Source organism: Stylophora pistillata, chromosome 12 (assembly GCF_964205215.1).
Source record: "Stylophora pistillata chromosome 12, jaStyPist1.2, whole genome shotgun sequence".
Taxonomy (NCBI): domain Eukaryota; kingdom Metazoa; phylum Cnidaria; class Anthozoa; order Scleractinia; family Pocilloporidae; genus Stylophora; species Stylophora pistillata.
The window spans coordinates 23,404,991-23,420,038 of record NC_142530.1 but is presented as its reverse complement, the minus strand read 5'-3'; the positions used below and the strand labels follow the sequence as shown (position 1 = coordinate 23,420,038).

The following is a 15,048-nucleotide window of genomic DNA, read 5'->3' as shown; positions in this document are numbered from 1 at the left end:
GATCTGAAACTAAGGTAGATGATCAAAAAGCATTGAAACTACGTATTAATTTGATCTCTTTCAAGGACTTACTTGACGGGGGTGTAATCTATATCAATTCCTTCATCAACTGGAATGAGGCCATTTGACAAAGAAAAGAATGCCTGATCCCCTTTAGCGAGTTGTCTTGCTGACTTGGCTTCGCCACAGAGGAGGACACCATGCTCTGATGATATCTCTTTTCTCAACTCGGTTTTCATGTGGATTGGAAAACAGCAAAGAGTCAGTGATCCTTGCTTTGGTTCTTGACTTGGTTGCTTTTCCTTCTGTTCCTTCTGAAAAGAAGCAAGAAATCCCACTTGTTGCGGACAGGAAGAATCCACGATGAAAAGCTCTTCAGCATCCAGAGGTTTCGTAGAAGGATCAAGTATAACCGCACATCTAGCAAGAAACAAAGGCACAATGACCTATGATACTTGGCGACATTTGGAAAACTTGGGAGAAGTTAGGTAACTGAATCAATTTATTGCGTTTCTAGCAACGTATTTTCATTTTATCGTTTAAGTCACAGTTCGCAGATAACTCGTATATCTAAGGAAAAAAGAAGTTTGCATACTTACTCCAAGAAGTGATCGATTTCAAATGTATCAGTCCCATCTACTTCAAATGTCACGATCCGTTTTTCTAGTTTTGGTGGTACCCTCAACTTCTTTGTCCAGTCGACCCATTTGCGTGTCGTATCTGTGCCACCACGGAAAAACACTCTCACGTGTCCTGATGACATTTTCGATAAATCAATCTGATGTTCATGCGAGTCGATAGGTACACTTATTGAGACAGGAAAGTTCAGACTAATTTGCAAAGAATCACTTAACTCAACTTTCGGTGTGCACGTAACATGAACGACAGGACCAACAAGAACCTTTTCTTCGAAACAATCACTTGAAACATCTTGCACCTAAGAGAAATCAGCTTTAATTCAAGGCAAAAACCTCAAAAGGCAGCATATTATGGAAAAATCCAAAGAATTCGACTATTGTGAACATTATAAAGAATTCTTAGGCATGTGGCCACATACATTTCTTCATTCACGTATTCATTCAATATTTATTTCCGACTTAATGACCCAGTAAGTATACGAAATCATTGACATTCTTTCGACTAAGGTGCACAGCTCGTCTAATTAAGATTTCAGATCTTTCGGGGAGAAATACACATATACAAAGAGGGTACTGCTGATTTCAGAGAGCCTTTAGTATCCCTATTCTTTTCCTTATAATATTTACTACTGCAGGAGTTTCAATAAAAATCAAATAAAGGCGGTCTACCTCCGCCTGTATGACCTGTTAGCGCTATTAGTAGGGACTTTAAGCAAACCACGACGGCTACGGCAACGAGAACGTGGAAAAACAATAGATCTAATTGGCAGAACAATAGCCCAGCACGTGCATTTTCAAACTTTGTACATTTCTTAGCCGTCCTTTGCAAAACAACAACGTGAAATCACCAAAATTTGCGTCGTCTGTGAAGCTAAACCGCGGCGGCAAGTTATTTTAATTTACATTTGGAACTCAACGCTACTTTTATGCGTTAGGTTGAGTTTGAGGTCTGGCGCCCTATGAGATGGTAAACACATGCAGCCATTTTCGAAATTCTAACTAAAAGTGGAAACTCATTTTTTAATCGACGTCTTCCGTGGCGTTGCCGTCCTGACTGCTTAAAGTCACTAGTACCCAGTTCAACGCTACGGCCGGTTCTTTTTATATTCGATACTGGACATATAACGCCAGCAATTGCAGCTTCAAGTCATAGCCATGTAAGGTTGATTAATGACTATATCTGTAAAATACCATGAGGTGTGCAAGCATTTTACTGTAAAGAATGAAGTTTAAGTTAACGTGTGAAAGCACAAACAAAAAAAATTTAGAAACAGAAAAGAAGTCAAGAGGAGAGTATTTTGTTTATATAAAGTGCTTTTACCCTGACAACAAGGTCCATACTTGAAGGAAACCGGGTACCAGGAATTGACAAACAAGCACCTGGGAAATCTGGCACACTGATTCTTAATTCTGAACGCTCCCCTGAATCCTCTTTTCGAAGTCTGTAGGATTTAAGACGACAAATAACGGCGTAGCGGGAAAAACTGGTTATTTTAGCTTGAACAAATGGCAATTCACTCTGCCATTCCGAAATTTCACCTCGTAGATCTGAAAAATTTTCAGAGATATATATTATTAATTTGTAAGAGATTAAATGGGAGACTGCCACCTCAGCCTGGTTCTCATGAGTAAATATTGTGCAGACCTTGGTTTTCAGCGTGAACCACATGAGCTACTTTAAAACCATTAAAGTTGATGAACCACAAGAGAGGAAACAAGTGCAATTTTTTTAAGCGGTATGGTTTTAAGCCAGCACCAAGAAATCAAACAGTTCATATTCTGTCTCTTGGCGGTCACACAGTATTAAGCGGTTGTTTGTCAAGGTGCCGAAATTTTTCCCCGCTAATTACTGTAATTTTCACCTCTTTTTAAGGGCCACGCTCAACATGCACTGCGGGGTAGTTGCCATTCTCAGTATTTCCTAACTACAGAAAAGGAAGGCTATGTGTAATATTATTCGACTAAATCTTTGTAATCTTGATCGAGAACCAGATTTTTGTACCCTCATCTAATTTCTTAAATGTCCATCGTCTATTTGCTGTGTATGTTAAGTCATTTTATTCCATGTTTGCGAAAAAAAAAAGCCATCGAAAGGATATCTTAAAGGAATGGAATGAGCGAAAGACAGTTTAAGGATTTGGCAAGAAAACGAGCACCGAGTTCGCAAAGGCTTTGCAATAAAGTATTTCGGAGAAAAGTCAAACAGAAAGCTCCTCTCGATTTAGATTTATAGATTTATTTAGCTTCGCCAACCGGCATGGACACCGCAATAGCTTGCACCAATCACTGCGGGCCCAATAAATCCACTCATCCCACCCCAGGGAAGGACATCCATCACACAGTAATCTCGTGTGTGGGAAATTAACGTCTCCTACCCCAACCCTGCAGGAGAAGGGACCTCCATTTTATTCGTCCCTCTCCGAGAAGACTAGAATATCTAACCATTTCTTGATGTTATAGAAAGGGAGCAAATTCTTCTCAATTATTTTAAGACCCTGAGTGATGGTCCGGCTGGGGCTCGAACCCTCGACCTCCCGCACAACAGTCCAGCGCTCCATCCATTGAGTTAACCGGGAGGCGGTTGGGTGACCGTCAGACGGGGAAACTTTTACAATCGATCTGAAGCCTAATCCTAACTAAGTTTTTGAGTCACCCGCACCTTTCTCTAGCGGTGAATTCAAATTGAGAGAGACGTTTCTCTAAAATTTCATCTTGATATCCTCTATTCTTTACGCATATTTTAAAACGCCATAAGTTTTACTAAACGTGGAGCGTGACGAATTTATCCGTAGGAAGCGTAGCGCTTCTCCGGCCTACGAATCAATTCATTTTATTTGTGCCTGGTGACTGACAAGACTAAAATTTCAAGTATTCCACGGTCTAAATTACGAGCGTTTGGACGTCAAAGGTTGGTTCTCTGTTACACCTCTCACTATCGAGCGCTGTGGAGTCCAAGAATATACTCTCTGAGTCTGATATTTCAGCCGAGAATAATGATTATATGGTGGTACGATGTGCAGTTGTTGTTTTCCCGTCTTACAAAATTTCCTATTTTGTCTCTGTTCTCCAGACAGAAAACGTCAGTTTGGCTCCTCCAAAACAGCGGTTTAGTAGTACTCTGGGCGATAAGAGCCTTTCCCTATTCTAGCCTTTCCCTATTCTAGCCATGAAAATAATGACAAAAAAAACTACCGTTGTGGTATTCTTTGCCATTTCGAGTGTTTGTGAGAAAAATTTTCAAAGTTCACGGATAATAACATAAACAACGGCGTGCAAAGCACAATGATTGGGTGTGGCGCCTTAAGAGCAAATGTTACCAAAATTCAAACATTTTTAAAATTTCGCGGCAACAGCTCAAAAATTGATTTGGCCCATAATCTCACGTTAGGTAGTCCTCAATGTAAAACAAAACACTGCATGGTTCATTTTGCTAAATATCGATTAGTTTTGGAGAAAATCGATAATCACTGGATTTTGTGAAAATGCCGCTTTTTCAATGGGAAATTAAGGACGATTCATAGCGCATCGCGTCAAAAAATATAACACTCTAGGGCAATAAAGTCAAACACATATTGTAGGATGATGTCAAAAAATACCGTAAAAACAATTTTTAGGAATTCTCGACAATTTACTTTTATAATATAATTAAATTTGATCGACCTATTTTTATCGAGAAGAAAACTTATCTAAAATTAGCCTATTATTTTAGCTTAAGGTACTACATATAATTTGTTGAAAACCTAGCGTTTACATGTAAAATTCAAAGAGTTGTTCTTTTACTGCTCCAAAGGAATTTTTTGGGAAATGATTCAGAGCGAAGGAATTTATTTTTAAAGTTGGTTAAATTGCCCTCTCGTTTTAACTTGTCCTGTGCGTATGGCGTGCCGTATGGGACAATATTGTTGGCGCAAAAATAAAGTGCAAAAGTTAAATATTGTTTTGTTTTGTTTTGTCATGGATCAAATAAATATGATATAAATGGAATATATATGGCGTGGACCAAATATGATAAAAATATGGGGCAAATTCGCGAAAATAAATATGGTTATTGTGCCCATTGTCAATTTGGTCAGCGCAAGATTGATAAAAAAATAACATGGCGGCCCGTGACAGGTTTGATGATTTAGGGCAAGTTTTCGAGATCTCTATTCCATCCCTTTTTCGTCAAGCTAGTAGAAATCTTCACTCTGAAAACATCAATGTCTTAGAGTATCTTGAACGCCGATTAGATGATCATGCATACGTTGTTAGGTGTTTCATATTTGAGTGCGAACTGCAAAGCACTGGCGAAAGTTTACTTGAGCCACTTTATCTCTTGTTTGAAGAAATCATTGGCTTAAGAAGTCAGTTTCTAAATATTTGTTGCATGCTTCGAGACTATGCTTCTGAAAGTGGATTTTCTTGAAGTCTCAGGGTTTGAACTTGAACTATCGGTAGACCTAGCTTGCAAGGCTTCTTTGAATTGAGGATGATCAATAATCTGTCGAACAAGTAAGTCGACAGTGGGAGTAGAGTTCGCCATAATTATTCGATTCCTCGATCAGATGCCAAGTTTTCCCGCTTTCGAATTAAACGCCGCTGGCCAAAGCGATAACGGGCACAATAACCGTATATATTTTTCTTACTTTTGTCCTATGTCATATATTTATTTATTCAGTACCATATATTGACTTGGTCCATGCCATATATATGTTGCACATGTATTCTATTCATATATTTATTTGATCCATACCATAAAAACGTAACTTTTGCATTCTATTTTTTGGGCACACAATATTGTTCCATATGGCAGCCGATATGTGAGTGACACGTCACTGAAAAGCACATTACACTTGGCAGAAGCAACTAAAAAGTCAAGCAAAATATATTGAGTTCCTACATTACGTGTAGAATCTTTCCTACGTGTAGAATCTTAATTACCTTTTTTGTCTTCGAATCAGTGATGAAGGAAACTGTATCCCTGAATGTCTCGTTTGGTTCGTAAACTAATCGTGCAAATCATTTCCCATGACATAGCAGTGGTAATGTTTGTTTTGCGACATGCTTCAGACGTTTATACCTTTTGTTGTGCGTATTCATTGCCTCCATTTTCCTCAAAAATGGTCTTAGAGTGCCTTTCCTTAACTACAGAATTGGAACGTGGAACAAATGACGAGTGGATCTCAGCGATTTTTTATTAGATATTAACGTAGAAAAAATTAAAGACAAACAGAACGCTGTTTAAAAAACAAATGAAGGCGAGTGACAAATGTAATCGCTATAGAAAAATCACTATCCGAGTAAACAAAAAAAGTGTCGCGGCGTTGCCGTGACATGATAAAAACGTTGTCGCTATTACTTGTGTTCGAATGAATTTAATTGAGAATATCGGTAATAATTTAAAAACAGCTGTCGGATTTTGTTTGTTTTGAACGAGCTGAGACAATTTGTTTGTAGTCTAAAAGTTAGGTACCTACCTCAGCTAAACAAACAGAAACGGAGTTCCAGTGCTGAAGTATCTTTCCAAACTGCCAAAAGCCAGTAGTAAACCAACGCAAAAACCGGTTTTAGAGGAGGTTCCACAGAACAGAAATAACAGAGACGACGATGAAAGTTGTAAAGAAGAAGGAAGAGATCCGTTTTATCTGTCAGAAGGGGGATGTGTCAAGTCCTTTCAACAATACTCATTGCTAGAAAAACATCTGCACTGTGGTAAACATCAGTATGCCCTGAAACAGGAAATACTGTATGACAAGGTAATGACCAAACTGGAGCGTGGTGCTGGCGTCCTACCAGAAATGGTTGATGAAGGAGCAACTATGTCAGTGGAGAATCAGGGCTCCATGCTATCGATGGGATGGACTCTTAAGTCAGCAGGAGTACGGGAAAAAAGCAGATTCAACGAGCGTCTCAAAGGAAATGCGTAAAGTAAAGCATAGTAATGGCTCTAATATCTTTGACAAGAGCGACTAACTCACACCACAACAAGTAGCACGAATTTTTCTCGCTTGTCAGCAAAGAAAACGTATAGCATGGATCAATCCAGTGAGGAAGAAGAACTGGAAAGGAATGAGCAGATGACAGAGAAGACAATAGAAGAAATGTCCGACGAAGTAAAAAGGCGTAAGCTCTTCAGCATCCTATTATGTAAGAAACATACAACATCTGTGAGATCGTAGATCAGTCTAAGCTGGCGAAGTTTTCGATACGAACACTGCAGAACATCAGTGTAGCCATAGAACTAGATGTAGCATCCATGACTATCAAACGCAAGCAGTTATATGGAATTATCATGAGGGCGTTGTGGCCAAGCGTGGCTGTAAAACCAGCACAGAGTAGTAGTAAGGCTGACCAGAATATGTAGAGATTAACCTACGAAACAGTCAGTAATGCCGAGAATGTCTTTCTTGCGGTAAAATGAAATTGATGGCTCTGTTTGGTGTTATGTGTGTCGTAGAAAGACACACATAACATAACATATCGTCCACATCATCCTGATAGCTTTTTACGATAGAAGCTAGGGCACAGCTAACAAAAAAAAAGTATAATAGGAAATGTAATAATTTGTCATAAATTAGTTAAGTCTGTGGGGAGAAAAGTAATCACAGCCACGCCCAAAAAGGGAGAATCTTGTCCATCCTCAAGTTGATTTAAAGATTTCTCAGAAATTTAAAGGGGGGTGGTCTAATGTAAAATATTCTCAAACTATTCCATGAATTACAATTTAAGGCCAATCATAAGGAATCTTCCAATTTCATTTTCAAAATTATTTTTAACTACCTCACGTTATCAACTATGCTCTATTTCATGGTGAAATCTTTCGAATCGAAACGTGCACTGGACAGAGAACAAGCCGTTCTCCTTTTTTAGATCCAAACAGTGTCAAATAAAAATCTTCTTGTGAAAACAGTCAGAATGAAAAGAAGTCATAAGCGTCTCGTCCTGACGAAACCCTAAGTTAGAGGAGGACTAGCACTAGTCAATCAACATCATCTGTAAAATGTACCTGCCAATTGTATGGAACCACTCTGAGCTGATTTCGCATACACTTTTTAAGTCAGTGCTTTGATACAGAAAAACGTTTAGAACTAGTAGTGGGAATCGTTAGTCACAATTTTCAAACACTGAAGGCTAAAGGGCGTAGTCGATCACGCGACCAGGAGTCCTCATGGGCTCCTGAACTGACCAAGTAATTTAGATTTTTTTTTTTTAGCTAGGTTTACCATATATCATTCCTCATGGATGTCATGGATGTCTTTAACTATAGTTTTTGGAAAATGTGCATAAAACCACCTAGTCTTTGTTAAATTTAGTTTATCTAGGAATTCATTTTCCGTGACCAATCGTGTCCGGGTTATCCCGCTTAACCCACTGAGGCAATAATATTCTTAGTCTTTCATAGCTGGTGACCATAAACGGGCTGAATTGTTTGAATAAAAAGCTAGGTGATGACAGTTTTGAAATTGATTCAGAAGCTAGACCTTGTTTTCCGATTGGTTCATTGACTTCACAAAGAAAGATGGTTTATGTGAATCATCACCGTAGAATATATCTAAGGGTATGAAATGTAAAAATTTGATATTGAAACTAAAATTTCATGATCAAAAAATTTGATTCTTTCCTGAAATTCTCACGGATTTAAGACACTTTTCCAATGTGTCAGTAGTCAGGCCCGGCCGGGGGGGGGGGGGGTCAGGGTAGTGGGATACCAATATACCCTATATTTTCCCCACAAGATACCAATATACCTTAAAATCGTAAAATGTGTGATACTTAATACCTGAAATTATTTTAAAACAGAATACCAAATACCTAAAAATGAATAAGACAGATCTTAGTAAAAGAGAAACTCGTCGTTCGCTGCCCTCTTTCGCTTCCTTTGCGGCCTACCAACGTCCGTCGTCATCGAATCTTCGTCACCTTGATCCTCAAAGTAGTTCTCAGCAAAAGGTTCTTCATCAGCTTCATTGCAAGAGGTGGTGTCAGTGGACCCGTTCAACAAGGTCAGGAGCAGATAATACTCCCCTCATCTATTTCAATAGTTTCATTGTCAACAACTGTAATGTTGCTTACCACCCCTTTTATCGCCACTTTTGGGAGGACATGTTCTTCTCCAGAAGTAGTTAATAATAGCGGATCGACAACATCCTGGGTGTGACAGAGAGTTCTGATATACCCAGCATTGTCACTGTCGTCAATGACATCCTCTAATAGTTTTGTAAAATACAGTGGCCTGTTTGGAGCAGAACGCGGTTTGTACATTCGGGAAACTACAACATACGTAGACTGAGTAATGACAACGTTATGTGTTGTGCTGGTATCTTGTTGAGCGGGAATGTCTTCATTTAAAAGCACGTCAAAGTCAACTGAATGTTGTTCTGGGGGTGTAGACTCGTAGAGGTTCAATGGCAAGGTGCCTGGCTTGTCTTTCGTTAAAAAGTTCCTTGTTGTATTCTGCCCAACACTCCTGCCGTACTGCTTTGTCCACTGTCGGAGCTCGTTCACTTGCTTCTTAGTTAAGCAACCAGACGAAGGCTTTGGTAATCTTGCGAGGTCGCAGAAGTTTACGTCAACATCGCCTAAAGTAGGCTGAAGGTAGTAGGAGGCCACTGGATTTGTAAAGTACAAGTAGCTTGTACCTGTGACACGTTTTGGTAAGAAGGAAATCAAAGGACATTTAATGACATTTGAAATGAAAAGGACCAAGTTCTTTTCCCTTAATTTTTCCTTTTCATGTTCTTAAGACATGTTAACACCTACACGATCCAGACAGCCTAGTAGAATTTACTTCGGTCATGCTATGTGTATGTTATGGTTTTTTTTAACTGGTTAATTTTTTTCAAACCAGTCTAAGTTTTTTGAACCAATTTATTATTATCATTATTGTGTTTTTTTAGGGGGGGAGGGAGAAAATTTCCTCCCAACCTCCCTACTCTTTTTCTCCCCTTCGTCATATCTTATTTAGTCCCAGACTCACCCACTGCATTATAGTCTTCAAGAGCTAATTTGGCAAAAATTAAACCAGTTCAAAACATATGAAACTGGTTTAAAAATTTCAAACTGGTGCAAAAAATTTAAATGAAAAAAAAAATTAAACCACAACATGTCATAACATGTCAAACCATTTCATGTTTAATGGTTGTTGTTTATGTCACGAGCTGACATCATTTGTCCAGCGGTCCGAAGATAAAACAATTAAAATATAGTAGCTTGGTGTCTCTACATGAATCAACAAATCGACGAAGAAATCTGAGAGACCATGAGAAATAATGAGAGATTATGAACGCATAGCAGGCTGGCGGAGATCAAAGGATTTTTAAAAATGTGTGAAAGACCAGACATTAACAGAGAAGTATTATAGCACAAGAAGATTTAAACTACGTCCCTTGCATTCGCTGTTAAAATATAATTTATTGCAGAGGATAAGACAGGATAAGACACTGATAAGAAAAAGCGAGCATGCTTGTCGCAACAGGCAGCGATCACCACATGAAAATATCAAATATCACTGATATATAAATTTAAAGATCAATGATTGACCTACCAACTAATTCATATTCTTTCCCCTCCATGTCAAGAAGAAACTCTTTATAAATGATCCATTCATCTTCTGTGGTTGCCGTGTATAGCCGGCCATTCGGAAGTACCGGTGGATCGGGCTTCTTGTGGTTCACTCCGAACAGAAAATCGAGCTTCGCAATCCCTTTCTCAGCTGCTCTAGTTTTTGAATCCCCGTAATCTTCGATGGCGAATCTCTTTCGTGAGTGGACAAAGGATTCGTTCAGCTCGATCTTTACGAAGGTGGACCACTTATCGCAGGCCTTCGCTTCTTCGCAGCGATAAATAAAACATGAGACTGGCACAGAGCGTATACTAATGTAACCAGCCGCCATGATGTTTCGGCAGGCATGCGTAATAGTGCACGAAGAGCCCTGGGCTTCGACCCATCAGAGCCCTGGGTACGATATTGTAATTTTTAAAAATTGTTTTTTTTTTTTTTTGGGAGGGGCTGGAGGGGGTGGAGAAGGGGGCTGCGGGGCTGTTGCGTCAAGCAAGAACCATAATAAAAACTGAAAAAATGAATTATAAAATTCTGTATCATATGCCGAATACCTAAAATTCAGGAAAAACTAAATACTTTATACCCAAACTTTGACCAAAAATTACCTTATACCTGAAATAAAAAGGCCCAAGATACCGTATACCCAAAACCCCTGGCCGGGCCTGAGTAGTTAATAGACGGCTCGTTAAATTGTTTGCCTTTGGTTTGCTTATGGTTCAAAAGTGGTTTTGGAGGAAAGACAAGCGAAAATCACTTCTAAATCTGATCTCTGATCTTAAATTCAGAGAAGAGGTCGGGGAATCATCACACCAAAATATCTCACGTCCGGTCTTTACGCTGGTGTGTGAATAAACATGACAGCTGTGTTATCTTGAAAAATTATCTCGTAGTTTGATCGAAATTTGTATCAAACGAAGTGAGAGCAGAAATAAAGTCTATGTCTTTGATTTTAAAACATTTTGCTCAAGTTTTTACGTCAATCCCGCTTTTGATTGAAAGCTCTCTTTGAAACAATTGTATTTCTGCGTTTTACTTCATAAATTGGAAGGTCGGTTAAAACAGGGCCTTTTATTCAACTTTAAAATTCAATTTCCTCGCGTTGAATCATTTCCCCAAAAAATCCTTTGGACATGTCAAAGAACGATTACTCGGCTTTCGAAGTCCAGATTTTTCGACGATGTTTTCAAAGTAAATGGAAGAGAAATTGCTCAAATTCCTTTTTACATATATCTTGGCATCATTCTATGAGATTTAGTGGATTTCATTTCTCTAGAGTGTGTTATTTCGTTACGCGAAGCCTTCTTTTTCGCCCTAAATTGTAAGCTAAAATTGCGGCAAATTCTCAGGATTTGGTTATTATCGATTTTCTCGAAAACTGATCGATATTTAGCCAAACAAATGATGCAGCATTTTCTTTTACATTAAGGTCTACCTAACCTGAGAATATAGGCCAAATTGAATTTTGAGCTGTTGCCACGAAATGTTTGACGGATGGTAACATTTGCACTTAATACTTTGAGTTCAAACGTCCTCAACGCTCTGCAGATTATTCTTCTTCTTTAATTTGGACTATGAGGAAAAATATCTTCCACGACCATGACGCAACCTGTACGAAACGGCCAACGTATCTTAGGCGGTCACCCCACTGTTCACCATGAGTGACTGCTTAATACAGGTTCAATTGCATTGCCTGCTTAACTGCTCCTCTGTCAGTTAAGGCCGGACACACTGGTATTCTAGTCGACGGGGTGTTTTAAAGTGACAGTTACAAACCTGATGGGCGTGGCATCTCAATAGTGTCCAGATCCCTCCAACGCAATCCTTTGGAATCGGCCATTTCCTTCATAACAAGCTCGTAACCTCTCAAGCAAATTGCACTATGGGTCAAGGCTACTTCAATGGAACTGAACTCTACATCGTGTTGATCACAGTCAAGTTCTATTACATTGCTCACCAACGATTCATTATCTTCAAGTGGAAAAGAAACATTCCCAGGCTTCCACAACGAACATGTGACCAGCCTTTGATCTGGTACTGCTTTTGGAAGAAATTTTATGAAAACGCCCGCTTCTCTGAGAATCCATGTGGAACCTTCGTCTGATACCAAGTCTCTATAAGAAAACATATGGACTATTCTCTACGGTGTTCAATCTTTCTTCTTGAAAGTTATTCCCGAGGTCATCCAAGACAATACAAAGGGAATGCTACTCGTCAAGATGAATTCATACTCATGCTATATCATAAACGGAAATGAGTCTAAATCATACAGCTTTCAAAAATCAAAACAAAATGGATTTACCGCTAAAGCAAGGTTAATGACGCCAAGATTCTTTGGTCTCGTCCGCCTATTTTTGACTTATACAAGCAAGTGAAGGGCAATGAATTCACGCATATCAGCACGATCACAACGTACCCATTGATTGTTTTCACCTCGTGCCAGTGCGTACACCCTTTCGTTTGCCAGCTAGACGTACGTAGGCACACAAATTTAGTTGCCTGATTGCTAACTCACGGAAACTTTCTAATCTCTCTTCGAATGCAGAATCAACAAAAGCCTTAGTACATGTAAGATACTAGATGAATAGATCTCTAATTATATAGGATTTCCAAAATATCATACTTACGCAAAAACCATCCTCTTCTTAATCATCTCTTGTGGAAAGAATATATTTTCTGAAAAAAATTGTAGGAGATACTCGTAAACTAAGTATCTTTAAGTAATGATAAAACCTAGTTTGACGTAGAGACCTAATGCATCGATCAATTCGAAGCTTCGACATACCTCCGCAGGCAATTCCCTGGGCATTTGAACTTTTGAAGAGGACGGACACCGAGAAACTAGGTCTGGCACGAAAGCTTGCACAAATAAGACAGCGTGCGCATTTAGTTGACAAACAAAGGTACAAAGGACTAAGAAATGAAATAGTAAAAAAAAAGTTTCTTCTGAATTTGTTTAAGAAAAGGTGCCAATGTCTCTTTCTGGTGTTGAAATTCAATAATTAAAAAGCCACATCGGTGTTATTTATCGATGATCTCTGCCTATCGTCTCTTTCTTTGCTTCCCTATGAGTTTCTGGTACGCTTTTCTCTGCAACAGGTGTCACATCTATTGAAAAGAAAGCCAATTTCGTTGGTTAGTTTGTGTACATTGCAAGATGAGTTTAAATGGAAATAACTGTCTAGAAAAAATTTATCTTAATTAGAAGACTTTTTCTTCAGGAGTTCGAAAATAACTGCCATTTTGTCCAGTTTCCTTTGTATTAGCGACAAGAGCGCTTTGAAGTTGCCAATATTTACAACTTTCGTGGTTGGAAAAACGCCATCTTGAATAATACGTCATTGTGACTTAGCAATAGTCAAACTTTGTTCGGCGCTTTGTCCTTGTGGTTGACCTTTTGTGAAAACAATTTCTATTACTCCTAATAGTTGAAATGAGGTGAGCTGTCGTGTGGTTGAATGTCAAAATACATATATTACACTAAAATTCAAAAGGAAAAGGTATAAGCCTCCACAATATACCGGAAAGTAAAATATTAAAGAAGAGTTAGTCGGAAAAATTAGGGATCTTAAGATCCAGGACGGCGAGCGAGGACGCAGCTAACCGGAAGTCATTTTCCCGAAGAGCGCATGTGCATGAGGGATAAAGTTGTTTACAGGTATTGCCTGAATCTTGCGTGACAGCGTCATGCTTACGTCGACGACGGCAAAATCTCTATTTTGACGGTGTCGTTGTTTCTGTCCGTTTGCTCAAATTTGTTTTGCTGTGTACCATGGCATTTCAGTTTGTTCTTAAACCAGTCAGCAAAAAGGCATCATCGTATAAGTATCTTAGTGTGCTGTTACTTTCGCAGTTGTTCCGTGACATAATCAAAAGCAGTGTTTTACACTCGTTAATTAAGTTTTAACATTAACTATGAAATCTCCATTCTTTGCGATAAAATTTATCTTATTTATTTATGTCTGAAACGTAATTTTGTTTTCTTAAGAGAAAAATTAAATTTTCTTTCTTCACATAATGAAAAGTACTTGAGAAACGACTAAAAAGGAAATTTGAAGCAGGCTTTTGAAACTTACCATGCGAACTTAAATGGCTTACCGCACAAAAGCTAAATACTTTACTAGCGAGAACATCTTTGTCAGACTCTACTTATGAATCTTTGCATCATTTTCCGTTTTTTCCGATAAATTGATGTGTAGTTTATTCGCTTTTATTCGCTGAGACCAAAAAAAGTAACGCAAAAAATTAGATTTATAGGCAGGCAGGCATATATATATGTTACAAGTCAAATTTGATTTCAGTTTAATTTTGATTTAATCTAGGTTGATTCTCGATTGTAATTAACAGCCTGTGCTGGACCAAAGAACATGATAAAGTTCTTGTCAGGGAAATCATCGCCAATAACCCTTTTGATGGCACCACAATAAAGGGCATACCAGCTCGGGGAGCCAAGTGGAATGCGGGGATAAATCAGCTGCTGCAAATAAGAGAACCATATTTCAAGGTTGGTTTAGACTAGAAGGCAGTGAGAAATCACTACAACTTGCTAGTACTTAAGTGCAGACAAAAGATAAAGGAGGAGGATAGCGGGCCAGTGGGATAAGTATCCCAGAACTGACAGAGTTGGAGAAGGGGTTGGAGGTAATTGTAGAGTGGGAGGATGCTACTGACCTTGAACAGAAGCAAGCAGTAGCGCAGAAGAAGAAGACCAATGAGGAGAGGACAAATGCTGAAGAAGTCAGAAAAAGAGCCATGGAGCGCCTAGGGTAAGCAACAGGCAAGGAGAGGAAGAGGCTGAAAACAACAAGGGGCTTAAAAGGAAAAGGTCTTCTGGGGCTGACACACTTGAATATCTGAAAGAGCGTAATGAAA

The 15,048-nt window shown here is 38.8% G+C and overlaps 2 protein-coding genes and 1 pseudogene across 2 annotated transcripts in view; 1 reads left to right on the top strand and 2 right to left on the bottom strand.

Annotated features, from left to right (window-relative positions):
* Positions 1-15,048, top strand: part of LOC111346044 (THO complex subunit 1) — a 103,314-nt gene that overhangs the window by 39,798 nt on the left and 48,468 nt on the right. The window lies entirely within an intron of this gene.
* The window catches only part of LOC111345878 (uncharacterized), a 28,529-nt gene that overhangs the window by 7,030 nt on the left and 6,451 nt on the right, over positions 1-15,048 (bottom strand). The window contains exons 4-8 of the mRNA XM_022953172.2: positions 12,804-12,852; positions 11,953-12,290; positions 1,960-2,186; positions 600-937; positions 73-420 (exon numbers count right to left, since the gene is read on the bottom strand). Coding sequence (XP_022808907.2) covers positions 73-420; positions 600-937; positions 1,960-2,186; positions 11,953-12,290; positions 12,804-12,852 — 1,300 coding nt within the window. The remainder of the gene's footprint in view (positions 1-72; positions 421-599; positions 938-1,959; positions 2,187-11,952; positions 12,291-12,803; positions 12,853-15,048) is intronic.
* Positions 8,452-10,510, bottom strand: LOC148719339 (uncharacterized; annotated as a pseudogene).